Source organism: Cupressus sempervirens, chromosome 5 (assembly GCF_028749045.1).
Source record: "Cupressus sempervirens isolate cs-2001-9-10 chromosome 5, ASM2874904v1, whole genome shotgun sequence".
NCBI lineage: Eukaryota > Viridiplantae > Streptophyta > Pinopsida > Cupressales > Cupressaceae > Cupressus > Cupressus sempervirens.
Genome location: NC_143122.1, coordinates 700,693,508 through 700,720,467, shown reverse-complemented (window position 1 = coordinate 700,720,467; position 26,960 = coordinate 700,693,508). Strand labels below are relative to the sequence as shown.

Below are 26,960 nucleotides of genomic sequence, written 5' to 3'. Positions count from 1 at the left end.
AAGTGAAAATTGTATTGAAGCTGAGTAAAAGGAACTCCAATGTATGCTGAGTGATTGGAAATCAATGGATGGCAAGTAATATAGAATTGCTTTAGAAGTCGAGTGGTCAGCTGTAAATGCAGTAAGAATTAAATGCTAAAAAAAAAAAGGGTATATGATCGCATTTTGAACCATTTTTCACCATCGCGATCAAAGAGCAAAGAATAAGAAGAGCATAGAAAGGTTTCCCAATTGAGATTCGATCATTTTGTGTAGATTTCAACATAGATTTGGCATCATATCATCAATTCAAGGTATTTTACTTCTGTCGAGCTATGCAGTTTTCAAATTTCTATGTTTTGAAACCCTAGTTCACACAAATGGCCTCAAGTTCTAGGAAACCCCATGAAAAAGAGCCTTTTGAGGTTTAGTTGGTATCTAATGAGGTTAAGCAACTCAATTTTTGACCTATTCCAAAAGTTGCCTATAGAAATGACCCAACCGGAGCCTTATCCATAATTCCTCCTAAGGTAGTAATGGTTCAGGATGTTAGAAGATGCTACAACTAAAAAATAGGAGTTTTAGGAGATATGGAGATGAGGGAGGCATATGATAGATTATGTGAAAACAAAATCTTCAAGGAATAATACCAAATTGTTGAGAAGAAGGGCTTAACTCATGCCCTAGATTTTCCTACTGTGTTCAAGACCAACTGGATTAGAATAGTGTTGAGTAGGATACACGATGGTAGTTTGTGGTTGGAAGATGGACTAGTAAAAATTTTCAAAAGAATCATTCATAGGGTAATAGGATATCCAACCCTAGAATGGCCCAAAACCCTTAGAAGTAACTCCAAAGAAGCTATTGAGAAAATTAATGGAGCCAAATGGAACAAGAGATGGATGACCATTGACACTATCAAGGACCGTCTTGTTGATTTTGCAGTTAGAGTGGTTTCCCACAAGTTCTACCAATCCAGTAGACTCAATAGTGTGCCCTACATAGTAGTGGATGTTGGCTGCAAGATATTAAAGAAAGACCATACCTATGACTTAGTTGAGTTGCAGTTACAACAAATCATGGAAAACCTAGGAGCCATAAGGAGATCCAAAAGTGCACAATGCAAGTTTGGATCAATTTTGATTTGTTTGTTCTTTTATGTACAAAATGAGTTTCCTTCATTTGGTAAGGTCAACTAGAATACAAATGGGTCTGTGGAAGTCCAAGTTGATGAATACATTGAATAGATGGGAGCCAATTTTGAGACCATAGTGACTAGTTATTTTGAGGACTTTAAAAATTCAATGAAGCAAAGACTTAGAATTCCAGTCTCTCTAGTGGAACAACATGTAAATGACATAGATTTTCTTGTTGATATTGATTACACCTACATACAAGTAGCCATTTCAAGGGTCAAGTGGCTTAGGCCTCTTGGTTATGAGATCAACATAGATGAGGCATCTGCAACCATAACGACATTATTAGTAGAAGAAATTGACAAAACTGCTAAGCCCTTTGGAATATTTTTTGTTGTGAAATCCAAAGTTGAGATGGAACTAAAGATTGCTTCCACAATCAAGAAAAAAGAAAAAGTAGATAAGAAGTTGAAAGCCAAATTTGAAGAAGGGGCAACAGAGGTATAAGAGGAAGAAGATGAAGAAGAAGAAGAAGAAAAGGAACAGAGGCAAGGTCCACTTGCACTTACCCAAGGCATGGGTGAAGATGATGAGGAAGAAGAGGATGTTGAGGAGACAAAGGTAGAGGAAGCACATAGGGTAGAACCTAAGAAGAGAAAGGCACAAAAACCACCTACTACTCAGCCCAAAGATAAGAAGAAGGCAAAGACTAGCCCAGCCAAGCCTACAACAAGAGCTGAAACAAGAGCTACAACTAAAGTAGCAAAAGAACAAGAAAAGAAGAAGGCAATAGATCAAGGAGGACCAGTAAAGAAAAAGTAGAGGAGAAAATATATGGCACCTCCAGAGTTAGATGATGGGAGGATAGAGTCTAAAGATAATAGACAATTCAGAGTGGTCAGCCACACCACCAAATCTGACTTAGAGAATACATGTGACAATATTAGGGACAATGCAAATTTGTCAGGACTCAAAGGCCTAGATTTCAATAAGTTGTCAAGAGAAGAACAAAACATGGTAGAAGAGTCTATCTATACCATGATGGAAAAGTTCAAGAATACTATGCTTGAACTAGACAATACAATGCCTAAGGAGTTGTATTCAATTGTTAAGAATAAGTGGCATTATTGCCTTAACATGGAGAAGGAGATTAGAGAGTCAACTTTGGCTTGTGTTATGCTAGAACTGACAAAAGGTTAGATAACCAAGGTAAATAAGAAACATGGGAGAAAATTTGCACCCAAATATAGAGCCTTCAACATACTTCAAAATAACATTGAAGATGTAGTGAAGAAGTCCACTCTTATGTGGAAAGTGATATATGGCCTTCAAATAGTCAAAGAAGGACAAGAAGATCTCTTTGAAGGGAGAAATGATGAAGATGATGATGAGGATGACAAGGAAGAAGAAGGAGATAGAGAAAAGGTTAAGGAACGGGTTACAATGGAGAAGGATGCACAAATGGATGACAAGGCAATTGTTGAATAGAAACAACTAGATCAAAGTGTTCAAGACACACAAATGCTACCTCCTAGCTCTCCACATATAACACCCACACCTACAAATTCAGTGATAGTTCAAGCTATTCTTGACACCTCTAGTCATAATATTAACCCATTGACTGTAGAGGATCTCAAGAAGATCCTTCACCAGACTTCACTACAAGCCCAATTATGTGCAAATCCAATATTGGTGAGTGTGGAGGAACTTCAAAAGGAAGCAGCTGAAATAACAAAGAAGAAGGTGAATCCACAAGAACGACCTTCTCATACTCTAATAGCTACAAGTGAACAACCACAAGAGAAAGCAGTGCAAGACACAATTTCTTGGGTTGATTCAACATTGCAAGATACTTCAACTATCAAGGAGCAAGGAAAGAAGGAAACAAGATAGAAGGATACCTCTATCATTTCAGCACAAAGTCAAGATGCACCTCCTTAGTTCACTATAATTGATCAAGGTAGAATTGAAGAGGACAAGGAGGAAAGCCCTAAGGAAAAAGAACAAGAGGCAATTCAAACTTTAATCAACTTACCTACAATAGGGACCCCCACAAGTACCACACAACAAATGAGCATTGAGGTAGTACCACTACAAATATTAGCACTAGGGTTGAGCTCTACCAAGGTAGCAAGGGTACTTCACTATGGAGACCCTACACTTGATGAGGAGATAGTCATCCCCAGGTATGACTTTAAAACAATGAACATTGATTAGATCAATGAAGTGCAAGAGGCACTTGAGAAGAAGAAGCAACAAGAGATACTAAAAAATGAGTATAGGTAGAAGCAAGCATTGATAGAAATCAAAGACATCTTTCTAGATGCATTCAACTTGTAGATATCTAATGGAACAAAGCCCATAATGGAGTAATTATCCCATATAGTGGATCAAGTACAAAGTGAAGACCTAGATACTAATGCTAAACTATTAGAATGGTCTGAAAGAAAGTTTCAAATGAAAGTGACTGAGAAAATATATGGTGAAATATCACTTTCATAGGTGTAGTTGGCTAAGAAGATAGAAAAGGTCAAAGCAGTACTTGAGAATATATTCTTACTATACTCCAAACTATGTGATTCATCATTGTTCACACAAGAGACTAGCCAAAGGATATTGAGCTTGGAGAGGAACTTGAAAGTATCAAGCATGCAACTACCAAGGAATCCAACTCAAAGTGAGAAGCATTTTTGCCACTATGCTTCACACAAAAAAGGAACTAGCTATACTTACAATAGATGAGGCTTATGTAAGGGCCAAATTAATATAGATTCAATTGGCAATAACCCCTCACATGGAGGTATTACACAAGGATCTGGCCTAAGCAGAGAATGTATAAAAGAAATACCCCAATCTTTCTACTCTAGAAGACCTTGTACACCTCGCAACAGAGACAACCATCCAACTCAAAGCACTGGAGATTGCATTAGACAATTGGGATGCTTCTCTTAAAATAATCATGGAGGTAAACAAATTATTTTTGGCTAAGTATTCAATTACCCCATAAGAACCCTTTAACATAAGTGTCAAAAAGGGGGAGATAATAAGACCCAAAGGGGGAGATACCCAAAGGGGGAGATAAAATTTTTGGGGAAGATAATAATTTTTTTGAATAAAGCCAAAAGGATACAAAAACTAAAAGGGAGATGTGTAAAACGGGGAGTCAGTGCAGAACATGTAAAAATAGAGAAAAAATAGGGTATATGAAATATATAGAGCAGAGAAGGTAGACCAAGGAAGAAGTATCAGCATGAGACAAATCCAACATGCCAAATTTTGGTTATAGAAATGGCACAACAACTCAGGGGGAGTTTTCAATTTTGAAGGTATCAGTTCTTTACAACATTTTGAACAGTTTTGAAACTTTGTACATATGCCAAACAAAATGTGTATTATACTCATAGAGATCAGATCAATAATGTATAGTTAAGTGTTTTCCACACACATGTCAAAGGGGGAGATTGTTGGTCTCAGATTGGTTTTTACAATTGAGTGTCAAACACACTTAAGAAATTCTCTAAGTTGATTTCAAGCATAATGTAAGTGCCAAGCTACAATATGTGTCGAGCCAGAAATCCAACAAGTGCCAAGCTATTCAGATGCTGAGTAGATAGATAGTACCGAGCAAGTATCAAGTGTTGAGTGATAATTGATGTCAAGCTAGTATAAGTGTCGAGTCACCATATGTGTTGAGTGAATTATAGGTGTTGAGCAAGACATAAATCCAATATATCTCGAGCACCAGTAATTAGTATATGTCAAGCATCAGCAAACTGTAAGTGCCGAGTGACACTATTTTAACATATATGAGTTTGTGCCTTCACAAACTTAGTTGTAGATCATGTTGCATGCCAACTAAGAGACAAATTTTGAGTTCTAAAAGATAAGATCAAATCTTTTAGAGTTCCCATGTATTTTGCATGCAACCAATGAAATAATTCAAATGCTAAAGAGGCAAAATGAATGAATCTCAGCCGTAGATTCATAACTAACCCTAAGTCATGAAACCTTTAAAATAAGGAAAAAACTTCTTAATTCATGTTGTTGAAGGAGTAGAATTATAGAAGAGTAGAAGGGCGATTTAGTGAAACAGAGCATTGATAGATCAGTTAGAGCAGAACAGAGCATCAACACATTGAAGAGAGACATATCAGATCAACAAGGATCAGAATAGATTCGATAGAACATTGATCTAAAATAAGCAATAGAAGGTTGTAAGTAATCAGGTCAAACATTCTACTATACATTCTAACCATTGTATTAGAAGAATGAAAATCCTATGTTGATAGGTTGGTTTAACAACCATATTGCAAATACTTTAACGAGGTGACATTTCAAGTGAATGTTTGTAAAATCCTTTTGATAGGTGCACTTCTAATAGAGTGTTGAGCCTTTAATAGGGTAAGCCTCTCACAGGGTAGATCATCAATGATGGTAAAAACATTGTAACACTAATCGGTTACATATTGTTCTAGTGATAAGTTATGGGGGTCATCCCCACCCCAATTTTACCTTCTCATTTTGAAGGGTTTCTGGGTGACCAAAATCTTGTGTTATGTGTTTTCATGTTTATTAGATATATTAACATGCATGAGATTGATTTCAACTAAAAGTTTTAAAGGTTAAAATGTGATACTTCTTATTCATCCTCCCCCCTCTTAGAAGTAATCTTCCCACATGTGAATTCCAACAATTGGTATTAGATCTAAGTTCTCACAAGGAGAACCCTTATAACTTGGAGAAAAAGATCTAGAGATGGAAGTCTACAAAGTTGGGAAGATCATAGAGAACTAGGAGATTGAGATACATCTCATTCTACATTCTCTGAAAGAAGATAGCGAAGAGTTGAGGAAATATCTAAAGAGAAGAAGGGAGATTGCCATAGCTAAAAATGATACACATTACAAGGAGATTGATACCTCAAAAGTCTTTCCCAATGGAGATTCTAAGGAGTTTTATGTAGCAATAGTAGACCTGATGGAGAAGAATAAAGCTCAAGTAGAAGAGATTAGATCTCTCAAGATTGAGAAAGAATCATGATCCATGATGCTTTGTGTAGTGACTGAACAAAAGAAAAGAGCCATTGAAGATAAGGCTATGATAGAAGATGACAGAGCAGAATAGAGCATCAACACATTGAAGAGAGACATATCAGATCAGCAAGGATCAGAATAGATTAGATAGAACATTGATCTGAAATCAGCAACAAAAGGTTGTAAATAATTAGGTCAAACATTCTACTATACATTCTAACCATTGTATTAGAAGAATGAAAATCCTATGCTGATAGGTTAGTTTAACAACCATATTGCAAATCCTTTAACAAGGTGACATTCCAAGTGAATGTTTGTAAAATCCTTTTGATAGGTGCACTTCTAACAGAGTATTGAGCCTTTAATAGGGCAAGCCTCTCACAGGGTAGATCATCAATGATGGTCAACACATTGTAATAGTAATCAGTTACATATTGCTACAGTGATAAGTTATGGGTGTCATCCCCACCTCAATTTTACCTTCTCATTTTGGAGGGTTTTTGGGTGAGCAAAATCTTGTGTTATGTGTTTTCCTGTTTATTAGATATAAAAATGTGATACTTATGATTCATCCCCCCCCCCCCCACCCTTAGAAGTAATCTTCCCACATGTGAATTCCAACAATTAGTATCAGATCCAATTTCTCACAAGGAGGACCCTTACAACTTGGAGAAAAAGATCTAGAGATGGAAGTCTACAAACTTGGGAAGATCATAGAGAACTAGGAGATTGAGATACATCTCATTCTGCATTCTTTGGAAGAAGCTAGGGAAGAGTTGAAGAAATTTCTAGAAAGAAGAAGACAGATTTTGATAGCTAAAAATGATACACATTACAAGGAGATTGATACCTCAAAAGTGTTTGCCAATGGAGATTCCAAGGATTTTGATGCAACAATAGTAGACCTGATGGAGAAGAATAAAGCTCAAGCAGAAGAGATTAGATCTTTGAAGATTGAGCAAGAATCACAAGCCATGATGCTTTGTGAAGTGACTGAACAGAAGAAAAGAGCCATTGAAGATAAGGCTATGATAGAAGATGACAGAGCAGAATAGAGCATCAACACATTGAAGAGAGACATATCATATCAACAAGGATCATAATAGATTGGATAGAACATTGATTTGAAATAAGCAACAGAAGGTTGTAGGTAATCAAGTCAAACATTCTACTATACATTCTAAACATTGTATTAGAAGAATGAAAATCCTATGCTGATAGGTTGGTTTAAAAACCATATTCCAAATCCTTTAATAGGATGACATTCCAAGTGAATGTTTTTAAAATTCTTTTGACAGGTGCACTTCTAATTGAGTGTTGAGCCTTTAATGGGGCAAGCCTCTCACAAGGTAGATCATCAATGATGGTCAAAAAAATTGTAACACTAATTGGTTACATATTGCTATAGTGATAAGTTATGGATGTCATCTTCACCCTAGTTTTACCTTCTCATTTTGGAGGGGTTTTAGGTGACCAAAATGTTATGTGTTTTCATGTTTATTAGATATATTAATGTGCATGAGATTGATTTCAACTAAAAGTTTTAAAGGTTAAACTATGATACTTTTGATTTATCCTCTCCCCCCCCCCTCTTAGAAGTAATCTTCCCACATGTGAATTCCAACAATTGGTATCAAATCTAAGTTCTTACAAGGAGAACCCTTACAACTTGGAGAAAAATATGTAGAGATGGAAGTCTACAAACTTGGGAAGATCATAGAGAACCATGAGATTGAGATACATCTCATTCTGCATTCTTTGGAAGAAGCTAGGGAAGAGTTGAGGAAATATCTAAAGAGAAGAAGAGAGATTGCCATAGCTAAAAATGATACACATTACAAGGAGATTGATACCTCAAAAGTGTTTGCCAATGGAGATTCAAAGGAGTTTGATGTAGCAATAGTAGAGCTAATTGAGAAGAATAAAGCTCAAGTATAAGAGATTAGATCTCTCAAGATTAAGCAAGAATCACAAGCCATGATACTTTGTGAGTGACTAAACAGAAGAAAAGAGCCATTGAAGACAAAGGTTTTAAAGGTTAAGATGTGTAAAAGGGGGAGTCAGTGTAGAACATGTAAAAATAGAGGAAAAATAGGGTAGATGAAATAGATAGAGCAAAGAAGGTAGAGCAAGGCAGAAGTGTCAGCATGAGACAAATCCAGCATGCCAAATTTTGGTTACAGAAATGGCACATCAACTTAGGGGAAGTTTTCAATTTTGAAGGTATTAGTTCTTTACAACATTTTGAATAGTTTTGAAGCTTTGTACATATGTCAAAAAAAATGTGTATTATACTCATAGAGATCAGATTAATAATGTATAGTTAAGTGTTTTCCACACTCATGTCAAAGGGGAAGATTGTTGGTCTTAGATTGGTTTTGACAATTGAGTGTCAAACACACTTAACAAATTCTCTAAATTGATGTCAAGTATAATGAAGGTGCCAAGCTACAGTATGTGTCAAGCTAGAAATCCAACAGGTGTTGAGCTATTCAGATGCTGAGCAGATAGATAGTACAGAGCAAGTATCAAGTGCTTAGTGACAATTGATGTTGAGCCAGTATAAGTGTCAAGTCACTATATGTGCTGAGTGAAGTATAAGTTTCAAGCAATATAGAAATCCTATATGTGTTGAGCACTAGTAAACAGTATGTGTTAAGCATTAGCAAACTATAAGTGCCAAGTGACACTATTTTAACATATGAGTTTGTGCCTTCATAAACTCAGTTGCAGATCATGTTGCATGCCAACTATTGGTATTTTAAAACTACTAAGTAACAAAATGCTCAATACCAAAATTATATCACTCACACAATCTAAGGATTATTCAATTCCTATTAAAAATTATGTGTGCAAACCATTTGAACCCAACTTCAACAAAACCAAGGGTGGTTTTCTACTCTTTTGGCTCTACAAAACTAGGGTGGGTATACCCAGGGATGATTCAAGACTGGGAAACACTGTATGAGAATTATTTTAGTTTCATTTTAATTCTCATCTCAAATCCTCAAATACATGCATAATTCTTGACACTTTGATAAACACATCCCATATAATAGATTTGGCAAAAATTCTTCTACAGATCTGCACGTGTTCTTAGCAATAGTGGCTAATTGAAGCTAAAACATTCCATGCAAACAAGTACTAGCCAACTTTGAAGATCTTCAAGAAATAAAAGTAAAATTGATTATAATTCTGCATTTGAAAACCATTTATGACATATTTCTCTTCCAACTGAATCAATTCAACCAGTGCCTAATCCATTGGGCTTCAGAGTCTACTACAAATGCTTAGATCTAATTTGTTTCCTTACAAAAAAATATTATCAGCAATTCTTATCAAAATTCATCATTCAAAAATCCTTCCTACTACTTTAGCAACCTTATCAAATTCATCAAAGCTTTTACTTAATCCATTGAACTAATAGCAATGGTGAACAGATATACAACCTAACTAGATTGCATTCAATTGCACAAGCCTTTATTCATAAAATATCAAGATGACTAAGTAACTAAAAGGTGACAAAATTTAGAAAGAACTGATATGGGGACAGCTCATAATTTGTATTCATTTTCTTTGAAAATTGTATACATTTGCGGTGAACTCAGAATGAATTTAAGAAGAAACACAGAGATCATTCTATATTAACATATTCTTAGGAACTAATAGAGAAAATACATTGTAAAATTGCTCAAACATTGGACCGAAAAAAAAAAAGTATATCACCTAGAAGCAATAGAAATCATACCCTTTCTCTAGCCCTGGAATCTCACTTATATAGTGTGAGATGCAACAAGCTTCAGGCTAAGAGAAAATGATAGGTGTCCTTTACAAGAAATATTTACATACACTTATCACAAAATGACAAAATGTGATCGAGTAACATAAAGACTTATACATCAAACATTCCTTTTATGGGCCCCTTTATGTTACATCCTTTGGAATCAATAGAGTATAATGATTTGATTCTTCTATCAATCTAATTCCTCAGAATAAGTGACCATGAGGCTTGAAAGTGATGTGTCCTCTTTAGTGACCTGTAAGTTTTCTTTAACTTGGGGATTTTCTCTATCTTAATCATCAACTCTTAAAGTAACAGTTACACTTGCATCATCTTCTGCCTCATCATCTTCTAACATCTACTCTATAGACATGAATTTATCTTTCCACTCATTATAAGCAGTGTCATCTAGCCAATCAAAATTCAAGACTTCTCTTTGTACATTTATTAGGGAATTTGCAATTGCCTCCATATCCACCAGATCTTTTCTAATGGTGTTGTAGAATAACTACACTTTTACTAGCTCTTCATTTGTCCTTGCCCACAAAAAATGACCAATCTCATTAATGATTTTATTCATCCTTTCAAAAAGAATTTCATCTAATTCTCTTTTCCACTCTTCCTTTTCTTTAACTTTATCAATGGTCTTTAAAGCACAAGGAAATAAATCAAACTTCTTTGCAATATACTTGGAAAAACAAATAATTAATCTTTTTTGAAAAGAATCTTGTTTGTCATCAAAACCTTGCAATTTATTTAGCAAATCAAAGATCTGTTCTATTTGATGACATGGTAGTTGAATGATAGATATACACATAGTAGTGATATCTTTATTCCTTTCTGTCCATTTCTGCATAAGGGGTCTTAAACTACCCTCATTTTTCTTCAATTCATCCTTGATGGTTGCAATCCCTGATAACAAATCAAAAAATGATGGCCATTTAATTCTATCTACGAAATACATGACACCCTATCTCAATTTTTCTTCATGTTGATCATTTAGTTCCACATGCAGTGCATATAATTTATTCTTTTCTTCCTCAAATTCCTCTGCACTGTAGAATTGTGGCCTTTCTGGGGTATTTGGTACTTCAACAATTAGAGTCAATTTAAAAGGCTCAATAGGGGGCTTGGGGGGTATACAATCTTGGGTTTGCTAGATTCCTCTACTTTTCTTTTCCCCAGTTGTTTCTCCATTTGAGATACTTTATTTTCTAATGATTGTATTTGCATACCCCTTTCCTCATATGCTTTCAAAACTTCTTCAAACCTAGCATTGAGTTGGGAAAATCTATCTTCTTCCTAGCTAGATACAACACTACCAAATTTTAACATTTCTGAGGCCATTCTTATTATTTTCTTACTGCCTACCTCACTAGCCCTAAAAACTATCAATGCACTAGTATGCTCTACAGTGGAAATTTCCTACATCATGGTCTTATCCCTTTTTTCAATGGACCAAATAACAAGAGCTTGATGATCATCACTAAATTTGACTCCTCTACAAGCCTGTAATATCTCTTCCTCGATCTTAAGCTGGACATCCTTTTGTTTCCTTACTGAATCAAAAACTATGGCATTCACTATATCCCATTTAGGTAAAATAAGGACTCCTGACTATCTAACTACTTGCCTTCCGGCCTCAGGGGTAAATTGAGAAAAATCATTCAAAAATTTAGACTTTACCTCCTCCTTAATAGCAAAATCCAATTTATTAGGTTGTTTTGCATTTATCATTTCACAAGTCTTCTCAAAATTTCCTATATTTAACCTCCATAAAAATTGAGCAAATGCCCTAGATTTCACAAAATTTTCATCATTAATAAACCTTTCTGAGGCTTGGGCAACTATTGGATCAATTTCCTTACCTTGTTAATCAGCAACAGTCAAATCCAAGGAAGGTTTAGGTGGTTCTCGTGGCTCTCCAACCTCCAAATCTATGGAGGTAAAAATTACATCTCCCTTTCCACCAATTTGTCTAAGCTTATCTCTTAGAGATGTTTCATCATCAATCCTAATTGGAGATTGGCTTGGGGAATATTGCTCCACTTGGGAAGAAGACCCTTGCTCTAACTTTTGTCTTTTTGGAGCACTGGCTATAGGTGGGCTTTTAGGCCTTAGTCTCTATTGAGGGGGAGCCTATTGCACATTTTGGATCATTACATATCATGCCCTTTTTTGCAAAGTGTACTGACTAGGAGACACCATATTTCTATTGTTTATTCTCTTCTGTACTTCTACAGCCTTGTCTGGATAAGCCTTGACATATGCATCCTTCTTCTCATTCATGGCTTGTATTATAACAGCAAAATTATTCATCAATGCATGCATCTTGGCTCCCCAATATTTCTTTTCTTTCAATGGATCATAATGGAGGTCAAAAGCATTAATGAATTCTAGGGTTTTGCTAAATACTATCCATTTCTCCTTTCTCAATTCTTGTTCTTGCAAAGTAAAAACATTTCTAATCACATCCTTTGGATAGTAAACTTGTTGTACCATGCGGGAAGCTTTTATTCTCTCTCTTAAGAGGTCATAGAATCCTTTAGAATCAATAAATCTAGCATAATACTCTGCCATGTCATATCTATCTAAGAAAAAATTCAAATGCTTCCACCCTTCCCTTACAAAAAATAAATCACATGCCACAATAAAAATTGGAAAAAATGTACCCTTCTTAGGCAACTCCCTCTCATCTATAGTGCCTATTTTCCATAACAACTCAGCTATTCCTATCTTCAAAGGTGCATGAAATGGCAGCACATGAGGTTTTCCCAAAAAGCCATATACTCTTATCATTGTTGAAACATTATAGGGAATTATATCCCCCCAATTATGACTAACCAATAGCCCTTTTCCATGGTCCTTGGGTCAAACCAATTCTAACTGTGCTTGTGGAATTCTAGGGCTATCTCCTCTCAAAAGCAATCTAAGCTTTGATGCAAAATATCTATCAAACCTCACATAACTGGAATCTGTGGCTTCTGAGGTCATATCCACACTCCACAATTGTATTGGATTCCTCTCTCCATTTCTAGTTGTTTCCAACTTCATACCCTTGGAGAAAAAGGTGAATCCCTTGTACAACCATATATGCATGATCAATGAATACCAACAGAAAGGTTTATCCACTTTTCCACTTGCTATCCCCACCAAACCGTTGTGAATTTCCTTTGCAAGAAAAGTAGCAAAATCTAGAATAGTGCTCATTCCAAATTGAAGAGTTTGAGCTATTATAAGGACAATTGAGCCTAGGATTTGCTCAACTTCATCCATTCCAAAAATTTTACAAAGAGAAATATATAATGCTTGAGCCCTAGGGTTAAAATATCTTTTTAGTAATGGCTCGGTTGTGCTAGCAATAATCATAGACAAAGTTCCAACTTTAGTAGCATGCTCCTACAATGGACCTGTCCTTAAGTATATTCTTTGTGCATCATATCTTGCTCGCAAATCATCCATATCAATGATTTCATGTACATCATGGTTAGGGTTAAGGTTAAAAATTTCATTGAGCAGATGAGGGCAAACCCTAAAAAGATTTACTCCAGAATGATTCTTCACTCAACCCGTAATAGGATCGTATTTCTTAGCTAGGTCAGTCAATAGATCACTATCAAAGAAAATTGTAGGGACTATCAATTTTCCAATGTCAAATTCCCTAAAATTTCTCATGGGGGTATCTAAATTCCTTTCTAAGAACCATTTTTTGAACAATTGCAAACCCCTGATAGATACTTGAGTGTCTCTTACCCAATTTTCCCTATCATAAAAACCCTCAGCGACAACTACCCTAGGGTTCTTAGAAATGAGTTCTCTTACTTTAGTTATTTCATTTACTGATAAGGGAAATTGTTCTAGGAAATAATCATGCACAACCCTCTTTAAGTAATCAGTTTGCCCAAAAAACTCCTTCCGTGGAGGCATCTTTTAAAATTTTTAAACTCTTACAATAGCAAATTTTGGATTTCTTATGGTTACAAGTTACTTACCCACTAAATTTTCCCTTCTTTCTCTATAATTTTGCTGAAACCACTATGAAATTTCGTGCCCTAACTCTGGAAATCCTTTTTGCTCTAAGACAATCTATGATTGTGTGCTTCAATAATGGCAATTTTTCATATTATACTAGTGCATTGAGGTTGCACGAAGCAAACTTTAAATCATATTAATTCTTGTAACCATTAGTTTCATGTTATATTTCAAATTTGAATTTGACGTGTCGATCTCTCAAAGATCAGATGGCTTATTTCAAAAGTAAAATGCCTTAAAAAAATTCAGAGACCCCAACCTTGTGTCAAAAGGGTGCATGCCCACATTACTTAAAATTCCTGCAACTTCTTATTGCAGGCATGCATTCTTCATCAATCTTTCCTAGATCGATGATGGGCCAAAGTCCTTTTCTTTGATGGTCCACTCAACTGGCTTAACCAATAAAATATCATCCTTTTATCAACATGCTCTGATAGATTTGACTACTGCATTTAAACTTTTAGTGCCCATGACATTACTGCTTTCAACTTGGCATACCAGTCATATTCCACCAATGAGCGTACTTTACTTCATCTAACCTTTCTAGCATAGCATAACTCATCATTCCCTTTAAGTATTGGTCCCACTGTTCTCGCTTGCTCGCATTATTTAAATGTTGAGCAAGTCCATATTGCAGGTAAGCACTAACCCTGGATCTTATTTAGATTGACGGTGATCAAAAATCTTCTGTGAATGTAATATCTAGTCAGCTAGTCGGACCAATGAGACACTTTCTCTATATTCTAGCTCATCTGACAAGTACCACATAAGACAAGTTGTTATTACCTTCTGAGAAAGGCAGGCCCATGATGTCACACTATGCCACGTGTCACATTGGTGCTTCCCGCAATGTATAACATTCATGCACTTTATTATTGCAAGCATGCACTAGCCCTTGATTCTTTGCAAGATCAACGATTAGAAACTCTAAACTATAAAATAATACCTTCATTAAAGAATGAGCCAATGATATTGCAAGAATTTCAAATGTGTACGAGAACACTGACAACTCTGCAAGAAGGTCTGACTAGCTCTATCAACCATGAACCTTTTGCAGCGCACTAAGGCTGGAACATTAGGAAGGGCTATGTGTCATCATAGGGTATGCCTGCATTGTTTAGAAACCCTACATCTTCTTATTGTGGGAATGCGATGGCTGTTGATCTGATCAAGATCAACAGTCACACAAAGTCTATGTTACATAGGACCTTTTCAAATAAAATAATGCAATTAAGGCAAACTTTATAAGGTTTATCAAAAGATTAATAAAGTTATCTTTGCACAGATAAACCTTTAGGATAAAAATGTCCCACCAAAATTTATTTGAAATAATACTTTCTAAAGTTTTTAAAGGCTAGGGCCAAACAAGGCAAGGCACAAGGTTATTTGATGAATTTTTTGCCTAGGTTTTTTTTATACCAAATTTCAAATTACTTGGAGTGCACATTTAGGGTTTTTCACTAATGAATACAACAAAATAAGGGTGCTGAAAAACTAGGCCAACACCAACTAAGAGACAGATTTTGAGTTATAAAAGATAAGATCAAATCTTTTAGAGTCCCCATGTATTTTGCATGCAACCAATGAAATAATTCAAATGCTAAAGAGGAAAAATTAATGAATCTCAGTCATAGATTCATAAATAAACCTAAGTCATAAAAGCTTTGAAAGAAGGAAAAAACTTTTTAATTCATGTTGTTGGAGTAGAATTATAGAAGAGAAAAAGGGTGATTTAGTGAAATAGAGCATTGATAGATCAGTTAGAGTAGAATAGAGCATTAGCACATTGAAGAGAGACATATCAGATCAACAAGGATCAAAATAGATTGGATAGATCATTGATCTAAAATCAGCAACAGAAGGTTGTAAGTAATCAGGTCAAACATTCTACTATACATTCTAACCATTGTATTAGAAGAATGAAAATCCTATGATGATAGGTTGGTTTAACAACCATATTGCAAATCCTTTAATAGGGTGACATTCCAAGTGAATTTTTGTAAAATCCTTTTGATAGGTGCACTTCTAATAGAGTGTTGAGCCTTTAATAGGGCAAGCCTCTCATAGGGTAGATCATCAATGATGGTCAAAACATTGTAACACTAATCAGTTACATATAATTGTAGTGATAAGTTGTGGGTGTCATCCCCACCCCAATTTTACCTTCTCATTTTGGAGGGTTTTTGGGTGACAAAAATCTTTTGTTATGTGTTTTCATGCATGTCTTTATTTTCATGTTTTTTAGATATATTAACGTGCATGAGATTAATTTCAGCTAAAAGTTTTAAAGGTTAAAATGTGTTACTTATGATTCATCCCCCCCCAGAAGTAATCTTCCCACTTGTGAATTCCAACACTAGCAACATTTATGACTCCTAAAATGTCTCATTTTCACTTTTGTGCGAAAATGGATCATCTCCATGAGGTTACCCAAGTTTGCATTCCTCTAAAAGGTTGTCTATATGATAGGGGAAAGTGGGTATACCATAGGAGGCTTAAGTCAAGTTTGGAGTTATTATTATTTTGGGTAGATAAGTTTGGAGCCTATTTAGAGTTCCTTGGAATATTTGAAGGTTGTTTGCCCATTTTCTACATTTAGAGAAGTCAAGTTTAGAGTTGCAAGAAGGAGAGGATTTAGCTTACCTCAAATTTCATTTTCCATAACCATTGCAAAGGTAGGATCTCCATTGCCATGGTTATGTTCTTGGTCATTGCTTGTATGTGTAAAATTCTTGCATATTGTAGTATGTGTGTGTATTTATATCATGTGAGGGATGGTAATTTTGGATTTTATTTGTTTCATTTCATGGTTCTTTTCCTTTTTTTATTGGGGAATTTATGAAGGGAGTGTTGGAATTACTATGAGGCCTCGCCCCAATACATCATAACACACCTGATATATTTTATTTTGATATTGATATATTCAATATTGATAATTGTAAATTATGAATATTGATAAGTAGGAGATAATTTCCACAACTCAGGATTTAATTGTGTAATTTTGAATCAAACTCATTGACCCATGTTTCATGAGTAGTGATTCAACATGAATCCATCTCTGATTAGAATAAATGGAACACTTAGCACTCATTGGACCTAGGTGATGCTCATAGGGGGGAAGTCCAGGTGCTTCACCCCTATGAGCATCACCTAGATCCAATGAGTATTAAGTGTTCCATTTATTCTCATGAGAGATGGATTCATGTTGAATGACTACTCATGAAACATGGGTCAATGAGTTTGACTCAAAATTACATAGTTAAATCTTGATAGCAATATCACAATTATGAATATGTCAATAATTTTAATTATGCAATTAGTATATTAAAACTATGTGCAAGAATGAGGAAAAACTTATTCAAATGTGGGTTATAATATTTTGATTAATATGATCATCAAATGAATTTTAAATATATACATGTGATTTTTATCGAAGTATTGATATTCAAATTGAGTGTGCAGGATAATTAACAATGGAATTAATCGAAGACCCAAGAATTGACCCTATGTATAATTTGTGAAACCAAGGTCAAGTCTTATGAAGAGATACAAACCTCCATGTCTCGTATTTAAGTTATTTCATAATCTTAATGTGTGTATCATTCTATATTTTGTAAGGTGTCGAATGTTATCTAATAGTGAATCTTATGGTGTCACTTGACACTTGTGATATGTATATGTGTATCAACATATTAATTATGATTGACAATATAAACTGTTACCCAAAGATTGATTAAGTTAGTAACCTAGACTAATCTCCTTAATTAGGGTTTAGTGGAAAGGCTATATCCTTAGGGTTTTTCAAGCCACTTGTATAGGTCCTAAAATGATTCTACAAGCCAAATTTAATGTAATTCAAGCACCCAAGTTGTATGTGTATGGGTTAGGAACCTTTTCCACCCTTCTAGAACTTTCTAATTCCATTTATGACCTCTAAAATATCCCAATTTCCCCTTTGTGCGAAAATGGAGCATCTTCACGAGGTTAGTCAAGTTTACACTTCTCTTAAAAGGTTGTCTTGATGGTAGGAACAAGTGGGAAGACCATAGAAGGCTTAAGTCAAGTTTGGAGTTATTTTTATTTGGGGTAGATAAGTTTAGAAGCCTATTTAGTGGCCATTTTGGAGAGTTGAAGGTTTTTCACCCATTCTCTACATTTAGAGAAGTCAAGCTTGGAATTGAAGAGGAAGAAGGATTTATCTCATTTCAAAACTCCATTTCCATAACCTTTGTGAATGTAGGATTCTCCATTTCCATGTTCTTCATTCACTGTTCATTGCTTGCTTATGCAAATCTCTTGCATGTGTGTATTGGATGTTTGTGTTGTAACATGTGAGGTATGGGTATTTTTGGATTTTCTATTTGCTTCCATTTCATGTTTTCCTTTTTTTTTTTTATAGGAAAACTATGAATGGGTGTGCTGACATTGCTCACCCTTGGATAGGGAAAAAGTGGCCATGTATAGGAGAAGGGCTTTAGTTGGAGTCTAGGTCAATGCAGAGTCTCTCCTCATGTTGAGGAGAGGAAAAAAGTAAGGTGTTATGGGCCCTTACTTGTCAATACAAACCAGTTTTGTTTTGGGGAAATGAGGAGAGAAAGAAATGGAAGTTTATTGTAATTTGATAGCCTTGGAATAGACATATGATTTATGTCTGTGATTGACATCTCCTACCTAGAAAAATCCATCTTCTCCCTAGTCATAGGTTTATTATGAAACCTATTGTGAAAACCTTGTATGAGAACTATATGTTGAGTGTTTCATTATGATTATTTCTAAATGTCACTTGATCACTTATTAGTTCTCCTAGCTCAGGTTGTGGCCTAACATCGAGGCCTTGTTGGGAGTTGATCTCTGCATGGTTGTTCTTATTTATTTGTAGATTGCTTGGAAAATATCTAGTAGTAGAGAAAAACTAGATTCAAAACCTTCTTGGTTTCCTTAAGTTATGTTGTCATGGAGACTTCTCCATTTTGATATCCCTTTCTTGTATATTGTATACCTTAAATAAAGAAAGGATGTAATTAGATGTTTAATTATGTAATAGAGAAATTGTTGATCATTCTAAATCTAAGAATGTAAATATAGGTTATTTTATTCAATGAAGTATGTGATTTATAGAAGTTCCATGAGTTTCAAACTTAATCTTACTCTCAAGTATATTAGTTTTGCATGAGTTTGGAATGGATAACTTCATAGTTCCTTTTGAAATCTTTAGATTTAAAACAATGTAAATTAAGTTCATTTCATGATATAATGTAACAAAAAGGACTTAAAAATTACATTGACCTTATTTTAACATAGAGTTCCTATGGAGGTTTAATGTTGAATCTAAATTACATCCTATGTACTATACACCTTAAACACCTAAGGTATTTAATAGTGATGCAATAATAGTACTAAATAAAATCCTAAAATAAAAACTATAAATATTAAAACATCCTCCTAGACCTATTGAATAAACTCAAACAATGTTGCCCAAGTGAAGAAATATTTAAAAAGAATATGGGAAAACTTATGTAATTTATCCCAAAAAAAAAAAAGGTGAAAAAAGCACCTACATGATGTTGTCTTTTGTATGGGAAAATTATTTAATTTTCAAAAGGTTATGAAAATCCATATTTTGAAGTTTATTATTATATTCATAAAACCCTAAAACAAGAATATATTTATGATGTTAAACATTTTAATTTAACTCCTATAATGTTCTACCCTCTCCCCCTCACCTAATAAGCCTTTAAAGGAAATGAAAATAAAGGTAATATTGTTTTAATGAAGATTAGAATATTTATTTGGTAATTTTATTTAATTTTTTATTGCTTTGGTTTAATTTAATTTTGATGAATTGTAGTCATGAAATATTTTTTAAAAGGGTAATTATCAAGTGTGTTTTCATAAAAGAGAAGGGATAGGTTCAGCTATGTTAGGAAATGGTTAGAATTTATATGTTAGAGTTTAGTTTTAATTTAATTATTTTTATGGGACATATTATATTTTAATTTTACCTTTATAATACATTATAATAAAATTTTAAAAAGTTGATAAATTATGAACATTAGTCTATAGGGTAATGTTAGAGTTAAATCAGGATATTGCTAGTAGTAATAGTTTTTTATAGGTGTGTATGTTTAAAGATTGATTTGATATTAGACATTGAAACAAAATATGAAACTATAATTATATTATTAAAAAACTGAATTAAATATTGAATTTTAATGTTTTTGAACATTTACTCAAAAGTTTATTTAATTTGAATTGCAAAAGTTATAGGATCAAAGGTGCATTGGAAGAACCTTAGGTTGATAACCTGATAGAGATTAGGCGTATGATTTAAAGATGAAATAATTAATTATTTCATTTAGTATAATAGTTAATTATAATAATGGGAGTTAAGGTATTTGACAAACTTGTTAAAGATGCAAAACTGGTTCACCAAGGAGATTGAACCAGTACACCAAATGAATAGAAGATATCATGATAACTTAATATAACTTATGAAATTTCATAAAATTCATAATGTGACATAAAAAATGGTCAAATAAGGTTGACCTAATCAACAACTAGGGTTTAGTCAACCCAAACTTGATGTTCCTATAGCACCTTGACTTAAATGTTTTGAACTTATACAATATGTTTGAAATGACAACTTTGAAACTTAATGAGATGTAATTGAAACTCAATTTTAATCCTTTGTCAACTTTTCTTAACCTATTTAGTGTAGTATGTAGTAACATAGTGTATTAATTAAATTTAAAACAAAAAAAAAACAAAACAAAAATTATGCATTTTTGCCCAAATCTTTGATGAAATTTTGGTATTAGAGCATCAGTTTCAACACTAGGAACCTAAACCCATTATGTTTTAACTTATTTAAACTTTAATTTTTGTAGGATGCCTCTTGTCACATGAAACACCTAATGAGGTAGGTCATAGAGCTATAGGTGTTGGGGCAGAATAGGAGGATGGACCACCACCACCACCATAGAACCATAATTGGGATATTTTGAGTGCCCTCCAAAGCCTAATTGGAGTAGTCCAAAAAAATGACCACCCATAGTATAGCCCAAGTAGCAGATTCTGAAAGGGGAAGCAAAAGTACCCAAAGGAGGTAGGGAAGATGATAGAGAGAGAAGTAGGAGTCCCCCATCGAGGTAGGTTGAGCGATAGGGCAATCATGAGGGTGAGTTGGTGCATTAGTTAGAGCAACCACTCGATAGACCTCCTAGACATGTAGGAGATGAGATCAGAGAGTTGATACGACTCCAACTACCATTATTTTTGGGTTCCACTAATGGAGTAGTAGCAGAGGCATGGTTATAGAGTTTGCAGTGGTGCTTTGGATTACATCCTTATGAAAATAATCTCAAGGAATGACTTATAGTTCATTTAATGTGGGAGAATGCCTCCAACTAGTGGCAATAGGAAAAATCTATATGAGTGAGGATTGACACCCTCACATGGTAGACATTTATGGCCAAATTCTGAGAGAGTTATCTTTCTGAGCACTTTAAATAGAAGTAGATAGAGGAGTTCCATTCTCTACAATAGAGGGGCCTCATGGTAGCCTAGTATGGGAGATGGTTTTTTGAGCTTCTTCATTATGTTGAATACATGAAAGATGAGAAATTATGGATCTAATGTTCCATCATGGGCCTTAATTTCTCACTTCAAGGTAACATTGTCTTGGCATTCCATACTACTTTTAGACAGGTAGTTGAGATATCACTAGTTGCTAAGGACACTTGGGGTAGACAAGAATCTCAATATCAGTCTCAAAACCTAAAATCTACCTAGTAGTCAGGATAATAGAAACCCCCTTCGAAAGGGAATCAAAACCACTCATTTGAGTCCTCTAAGAGCCAACAATGCCAGTAGTAGAAACTACAATAGGACTCCAGGAAAAAATCATCACATGGTATCAAGGCTCTAAACCCAAGTAGTGGTAGTCATAGGATCCTAAATAGGATAAAAAAGCACATGCCCAATAGTCATAGCCAACAAAGACTTGGTAGTCTTCTAGGGGTGGATATAGTGGATCTAGTAGGTTTTGAGGTCCACAATAGTCCAGACCATAGGGTGTATAAGCTTATACTCAAGGACTGTGCTACACTTGTGGTGGCATGGGTCACCTAGATAGAGAGTGTCCATGGGGATAATCAACTAGTGGTTAGAGAGGGGTTACTTTAGAGGCTACAGTTGGTGATATGGGTTCATCCAATAGAGTGTTTGTAACAGTCAATAACTACCAGTCTAAGCATCAGGCCATAGTTATCGAGGCCAAAGGTATAATACAAGGTAGTATGGTTGCTATTTTATTTTATTCTTGAGCTATCGACTCCTTTATATCTCCATTTATAGTAGAGTGTTTCAAGTTGGTGGCAATTAGATAGGATGTTATTTGGGAAGTAGAGTTAGCCTCAAGAGCTAGAGTGTCAATTAGTTCCATGATTCATAATTGTTAGATTCAAATTGGAGACATGTCCACAATGTCTGCTCTATGTATTACCCCTCTAGGCTCATATAATGTTGTCCTTGGCATAGTTTGGCTTTATGCCCACAGTGCCAAGATGGATTATTGATAAAAAAAAGTAGAGTGTGTGGATGAAGATGGGATTTCTAGAGTGATATTTGGAGTGAAGAGACCAATATCTCTTCCTATAATTTTTGCTATGTAGCTTAGATGGTACATGTGAAAGGGATGTTAGTTTTTTTCTATCATCATTATTGATAGAAAGAAGGATTCAAAGATAGAGCCCTCCCTCAATGATTTCCCTATTCTATAGGAGTTTGCAAATGTATTTCCTTCAAAGCTCCTTGGTATGCCTCCACCTAGACCAGCAGATTTTCACATAGATCTTGTCTTAGGAGTCAAGCCAGTGTCAAGAGCACCTTATAGGATGACTACTCATGAGATTGGTGAGCTAAAGACTTAGCTAGAGGAACTCTTAGAGAATGAGCATATTCAACCTAGTGTGTCACCTTGGGGTACACTGATGATCTTTGTAAAGAAGAAGGATAGATCATTTAGGTTGTGCATTGATTATTAGTAGATGATCAAAGAAACTTAAGAACTGATACCCACTTCCTAGGATTGATGATCTCTTTGATCAATTATAAGGTACTCAGGTATTTTTGAAGATAGATCTAAAATTGGGTTATCATCAATTGAGGATTGTGCAGAGTGATATCCACAAGATTGCATTCCATACAAGGTATGGTCACTATGAGTTCATTGTGGTACCATTTGGCCTCACAAGTGCTCCCATTGTATTCATGAGCCTCATGAATGGAGTATTTTGTACCTTTTTGGATATTTTTTTAGTCATATTCTTGGATGATATTTTGATATATTCTCATAATGAGAAGGAGCATGAAGAGCACTTGAGACAAGTGTTGCAGAAGTTGAGAGAAAGCTAGTTGTATGGCAGCTTGTCAAAGTGTGCATTCTTTAGAACCGAGATACATTATTTGGGTCATGTTATATCAAGCGATGGAGTCTCAGTAAATCCCTCAAAGATTAGGGCCATCATGGATTGGCCAGCACCCACCAATGTCATAGACATGAGGATTTTTATGGGACTAGCAGGATATTACCGATTCTTTATTGCAAGACTTTCTAGATTGGCACACCTAATCACATCCCTCCAAAGAAAGAGGAAGAAGTATGAGTGGACAGAAAACTATGAGAGAGCTTTCCAAGAGCTCAAGAGAGCCCTCATGAGTGCATTGATCCTTGTAGTGCCATATCCTTCTACAGATTTTGTGTTGTGCATAGATACATCTTTAGATGGTATAGGGGTAGTCCTTATGCATGATGGACTGCCTATTTCCTATGAGTCTAGGAAGTTGAAGACTCATGAACTCAATTAACCTACTCAAAACCTATAACTTTTAGTAGTTGTTCATGCTTTAGTAAGGTGGTGACACTTCCTTCTAGGTCATAGATTTGAGCTTCATTGCAACCACTAGATCTTGTAGTACATATTTACACAGCCAAACCTTAATGCTAGGCAAAGGTGGATAGAGTTCCTTTGTGAGTATGATTTTGATGTTCATTACATCAAGAGAAAGGAGAATGTGGTTGTAGATGTCTTAAGTATAAGGTGCCACAATCTTTCATCTATGACTACTTGCACTAATTTGAGAGAGTGTATCCTACATCATTTGCTAGAAGATGAGCTTAATATAGAAGTTAATTAGTTGGTGCATTCTCAGAGACCCCTAGAAGGAAAGTACTCAAAGTATTCATTGGAGTCTGATGGACTATTATATCATAGAGGACATGTCTGAGGAAGTTATATCATTGGCTAGTCATGAGAGTGAAAATTGATAGCATTGTTGTGAGATGACTCAAGTGTCAGAGGGTGAAGGAAAAGCACCATTATCTTAGTGAGCTTCTTTAGCCTCATGAGATTCTAGAGTGGAAGTGTGATACTATATCTATGGGTTTTATTATTGGTCTTTCCATGTCTTCTTGCCACCATGACATTGACCAAGGGTGTCCACTTCTCACTTGTGAGTATTACATACACAACATGAGACATAGATCAAGTGTTTTTGTGGGACATTTTTAGCCTTCATAGAATTTCTTATAAGATCATCTTGGATAGAGACTCATTGTTCACATCATCCTTTTGGAGATAGCTATAGGTAGCATTGGGCACTAGGATTTATTTTAGTTCATTATAACATCCTCAGACCAAAGTTTAGACTGAGAGAGTGAATCAAGTATTGGGGGATATGTTGTGTATGTATGTGATGGACCATCATGTCAAATGGGAGGAATACTTGCATCTTATTGAGTTTTCCTAAAAAATGGATACCATTCCACTATAGGCATGTCATCTTATCAGGCCTTATATGGAAGACCTTGTAGAACACCCTTGAGTTGGGAAAGGATCAAAGATAGAGTATCTATTGGTCCTTGGGTAGTCAAAGAGATGAAATAATAAGTGACCTTGATTAGACAATGCCTCAGAGAGGCACATGATAGGCAGAAGAAGTATGCTGATGCGAAGAGGATTGATCGAGAGTATAAAGTTGGACATAGAGTCTTCTTGAGAGTGTGACCACACAAGAGTCTATTTTTATTTATAAAGTGCTCTAAGTTGGTACCTCAATTCATTGGACCATTTGAGATCTTGGAGAGAATAGGACTAGTTTCCTACCATCTAGCCTTTCCACCTAGCTTGTCACACATCCACGATGTGTTCCATGTCTCTATACTTAGAGGATATACATATGATGAGTCTCACATTATAGACTAGGATGCCTTGTAGGTGGAGTTGAATGGGTAGTTAGTGCTAGAGCCTATCCATATTATTGCCTAATGAACCCTAGCTCTTCAAGGCTGAGAACTGGACCAAGTTAGGGTCTAGTGGGATTGTTATGATGAGGTCATGGCTTCATAAGAGGATGCAGCAAAGATGAGATCTTTGTACCCATACCTTTTTGATGAAATCAAGGAGGAAGTTCATGCCCAGTGGGGGAGGAAGTTAGGCCTCGCCCCAATCCATGATGCATTTTATTTTAACATGTTATGACTCAATATGTTTGAGAAATTATTTGACAGACTAGATATCAAAGCTTACATGCATTTGAGAAGCTCATATGCTTCTAAATGCTCATATGTTTCTACATGCTCCTATGCTTCTTCAAGCACTTCTAGTCACTTGAGGAAGATCGAATGCTGGAGTAATGACGATTGCTAGAGAAGGAAGGGTTGTCCACAAGTTTTGAGGCAAAGTGAAACTAGCATCAGAGGTCAGGTAGGTTCTTGAGTTTATTTCCCATATTCTATTTAATTCACTATCTTCCTGTCCTTTGGTGTCTCTGAGGAATTCGTGTTGTGTAAGAGTCAATTACGTTGTGGATATTTAAATCTTGTATCAGGAAAACCGCATCATGTGTATCACCCTCTTCCATGGTTCAAAGGGAATTATCGGATTAGTATTTGAGTTTAATGGGGGAAATTTGTCATGCATACATGGGCAAACCGTTTACAAGAAGCCCAAGGTATAGATGTCGTTAGGGCAATATTGTCTCATAGAGTTACAAAGTTACAATGCCTATTCTATGCATCATCATAGTCGTCCCACATCCAACTACTCAGAAAATGATTAAGACATCGTCACCTTGTTAAATATGGAAAGATTGAGGTAAAGATGTCACAATCATTAACGCAATATAGAGGTAAAAAACTAGCTACCTATTGTGGCCAATGTCTTAAATTGGTACTACATTGCTTTTGTAGTGTTTCTGGGAAGGTTTCGGACTTGAGCACGCATCTGTGCATAGCCACGACTTGTAGCCCAATGCTTCCCCATTTATGACTATATCTGTGATGGGGGCAGATCTTATATGATTGCCACACACCTTTATTACAGACCACATAGCCTCATCATTATCCATGGTGATTTAAATTGCATGAAACTTCAATGGCCTGGCGACATCAAATCACATAAATTCTTTTAATTGCATCCCACCTTTCTTCTAACCTTTTTACCACGTGTGCTGCAGACTGCATGACCTCAGTGGCCATGATATACGTCAATGACATTAAACATATTTGTCGCAGGGATGAAATTTGCTTGAGGATTTAATTCATGTTGAATTCAGTTTAACTTAAGTTTAAATACTCAGAGGATATTATGGCCTAGTAAGCTCCATAGCAGACTTGTTAGAGAAACTATGAGTTACTGTGGAACATCTTCCAGTATATTAACTCATCATGAGCTGATATTAATAAGAGTTGTACAATTGGCATTCCTTGCTGATACGTGGAATTTGGAACAGACATTATAAAAACTTAACCTTCTCTATTGTGTTGTCTAAAAACTCTATCTTTTTTTCTATCATCATCTAAATTCTTTATTACGCCATGTTAATGACTTGAAAATGATCTCTATCTTCTATCAACACATGTAATCTTGGTAAATATTGAACTATATTCAATCGCTTCCTTGTTATGCATCAGGATTCAATACAGTCACATGTATTTAA

General features: G+C 35.2%; 1 protein-coding gene across 1 annotated transcript in view; it reads left to right on the top strand.

Annotated features, from left to right (window-relative positions):
• The first annotated feature begins 1,691 nt into the window (after window positions 1-1,691).
• The window catches only part of LOC149557921 (cytosolic isocitrate dehydrogenase [NADP]-like), a 103,940-nt gene continuing 78,671 nt past the window's right edge, over window positions 1,692-26,960 (top strand). Inside the window, exon 1 of the mRNA XM_089830508.1 lies at window positions 1,692-1,922. Within this exon, the coding sequence (XP_089686634.1) occupies window positions 1,692-1,922 (231 nt within the window). The remainder of the gene's footprint in view (window positions 1,923-26,960) is intronic.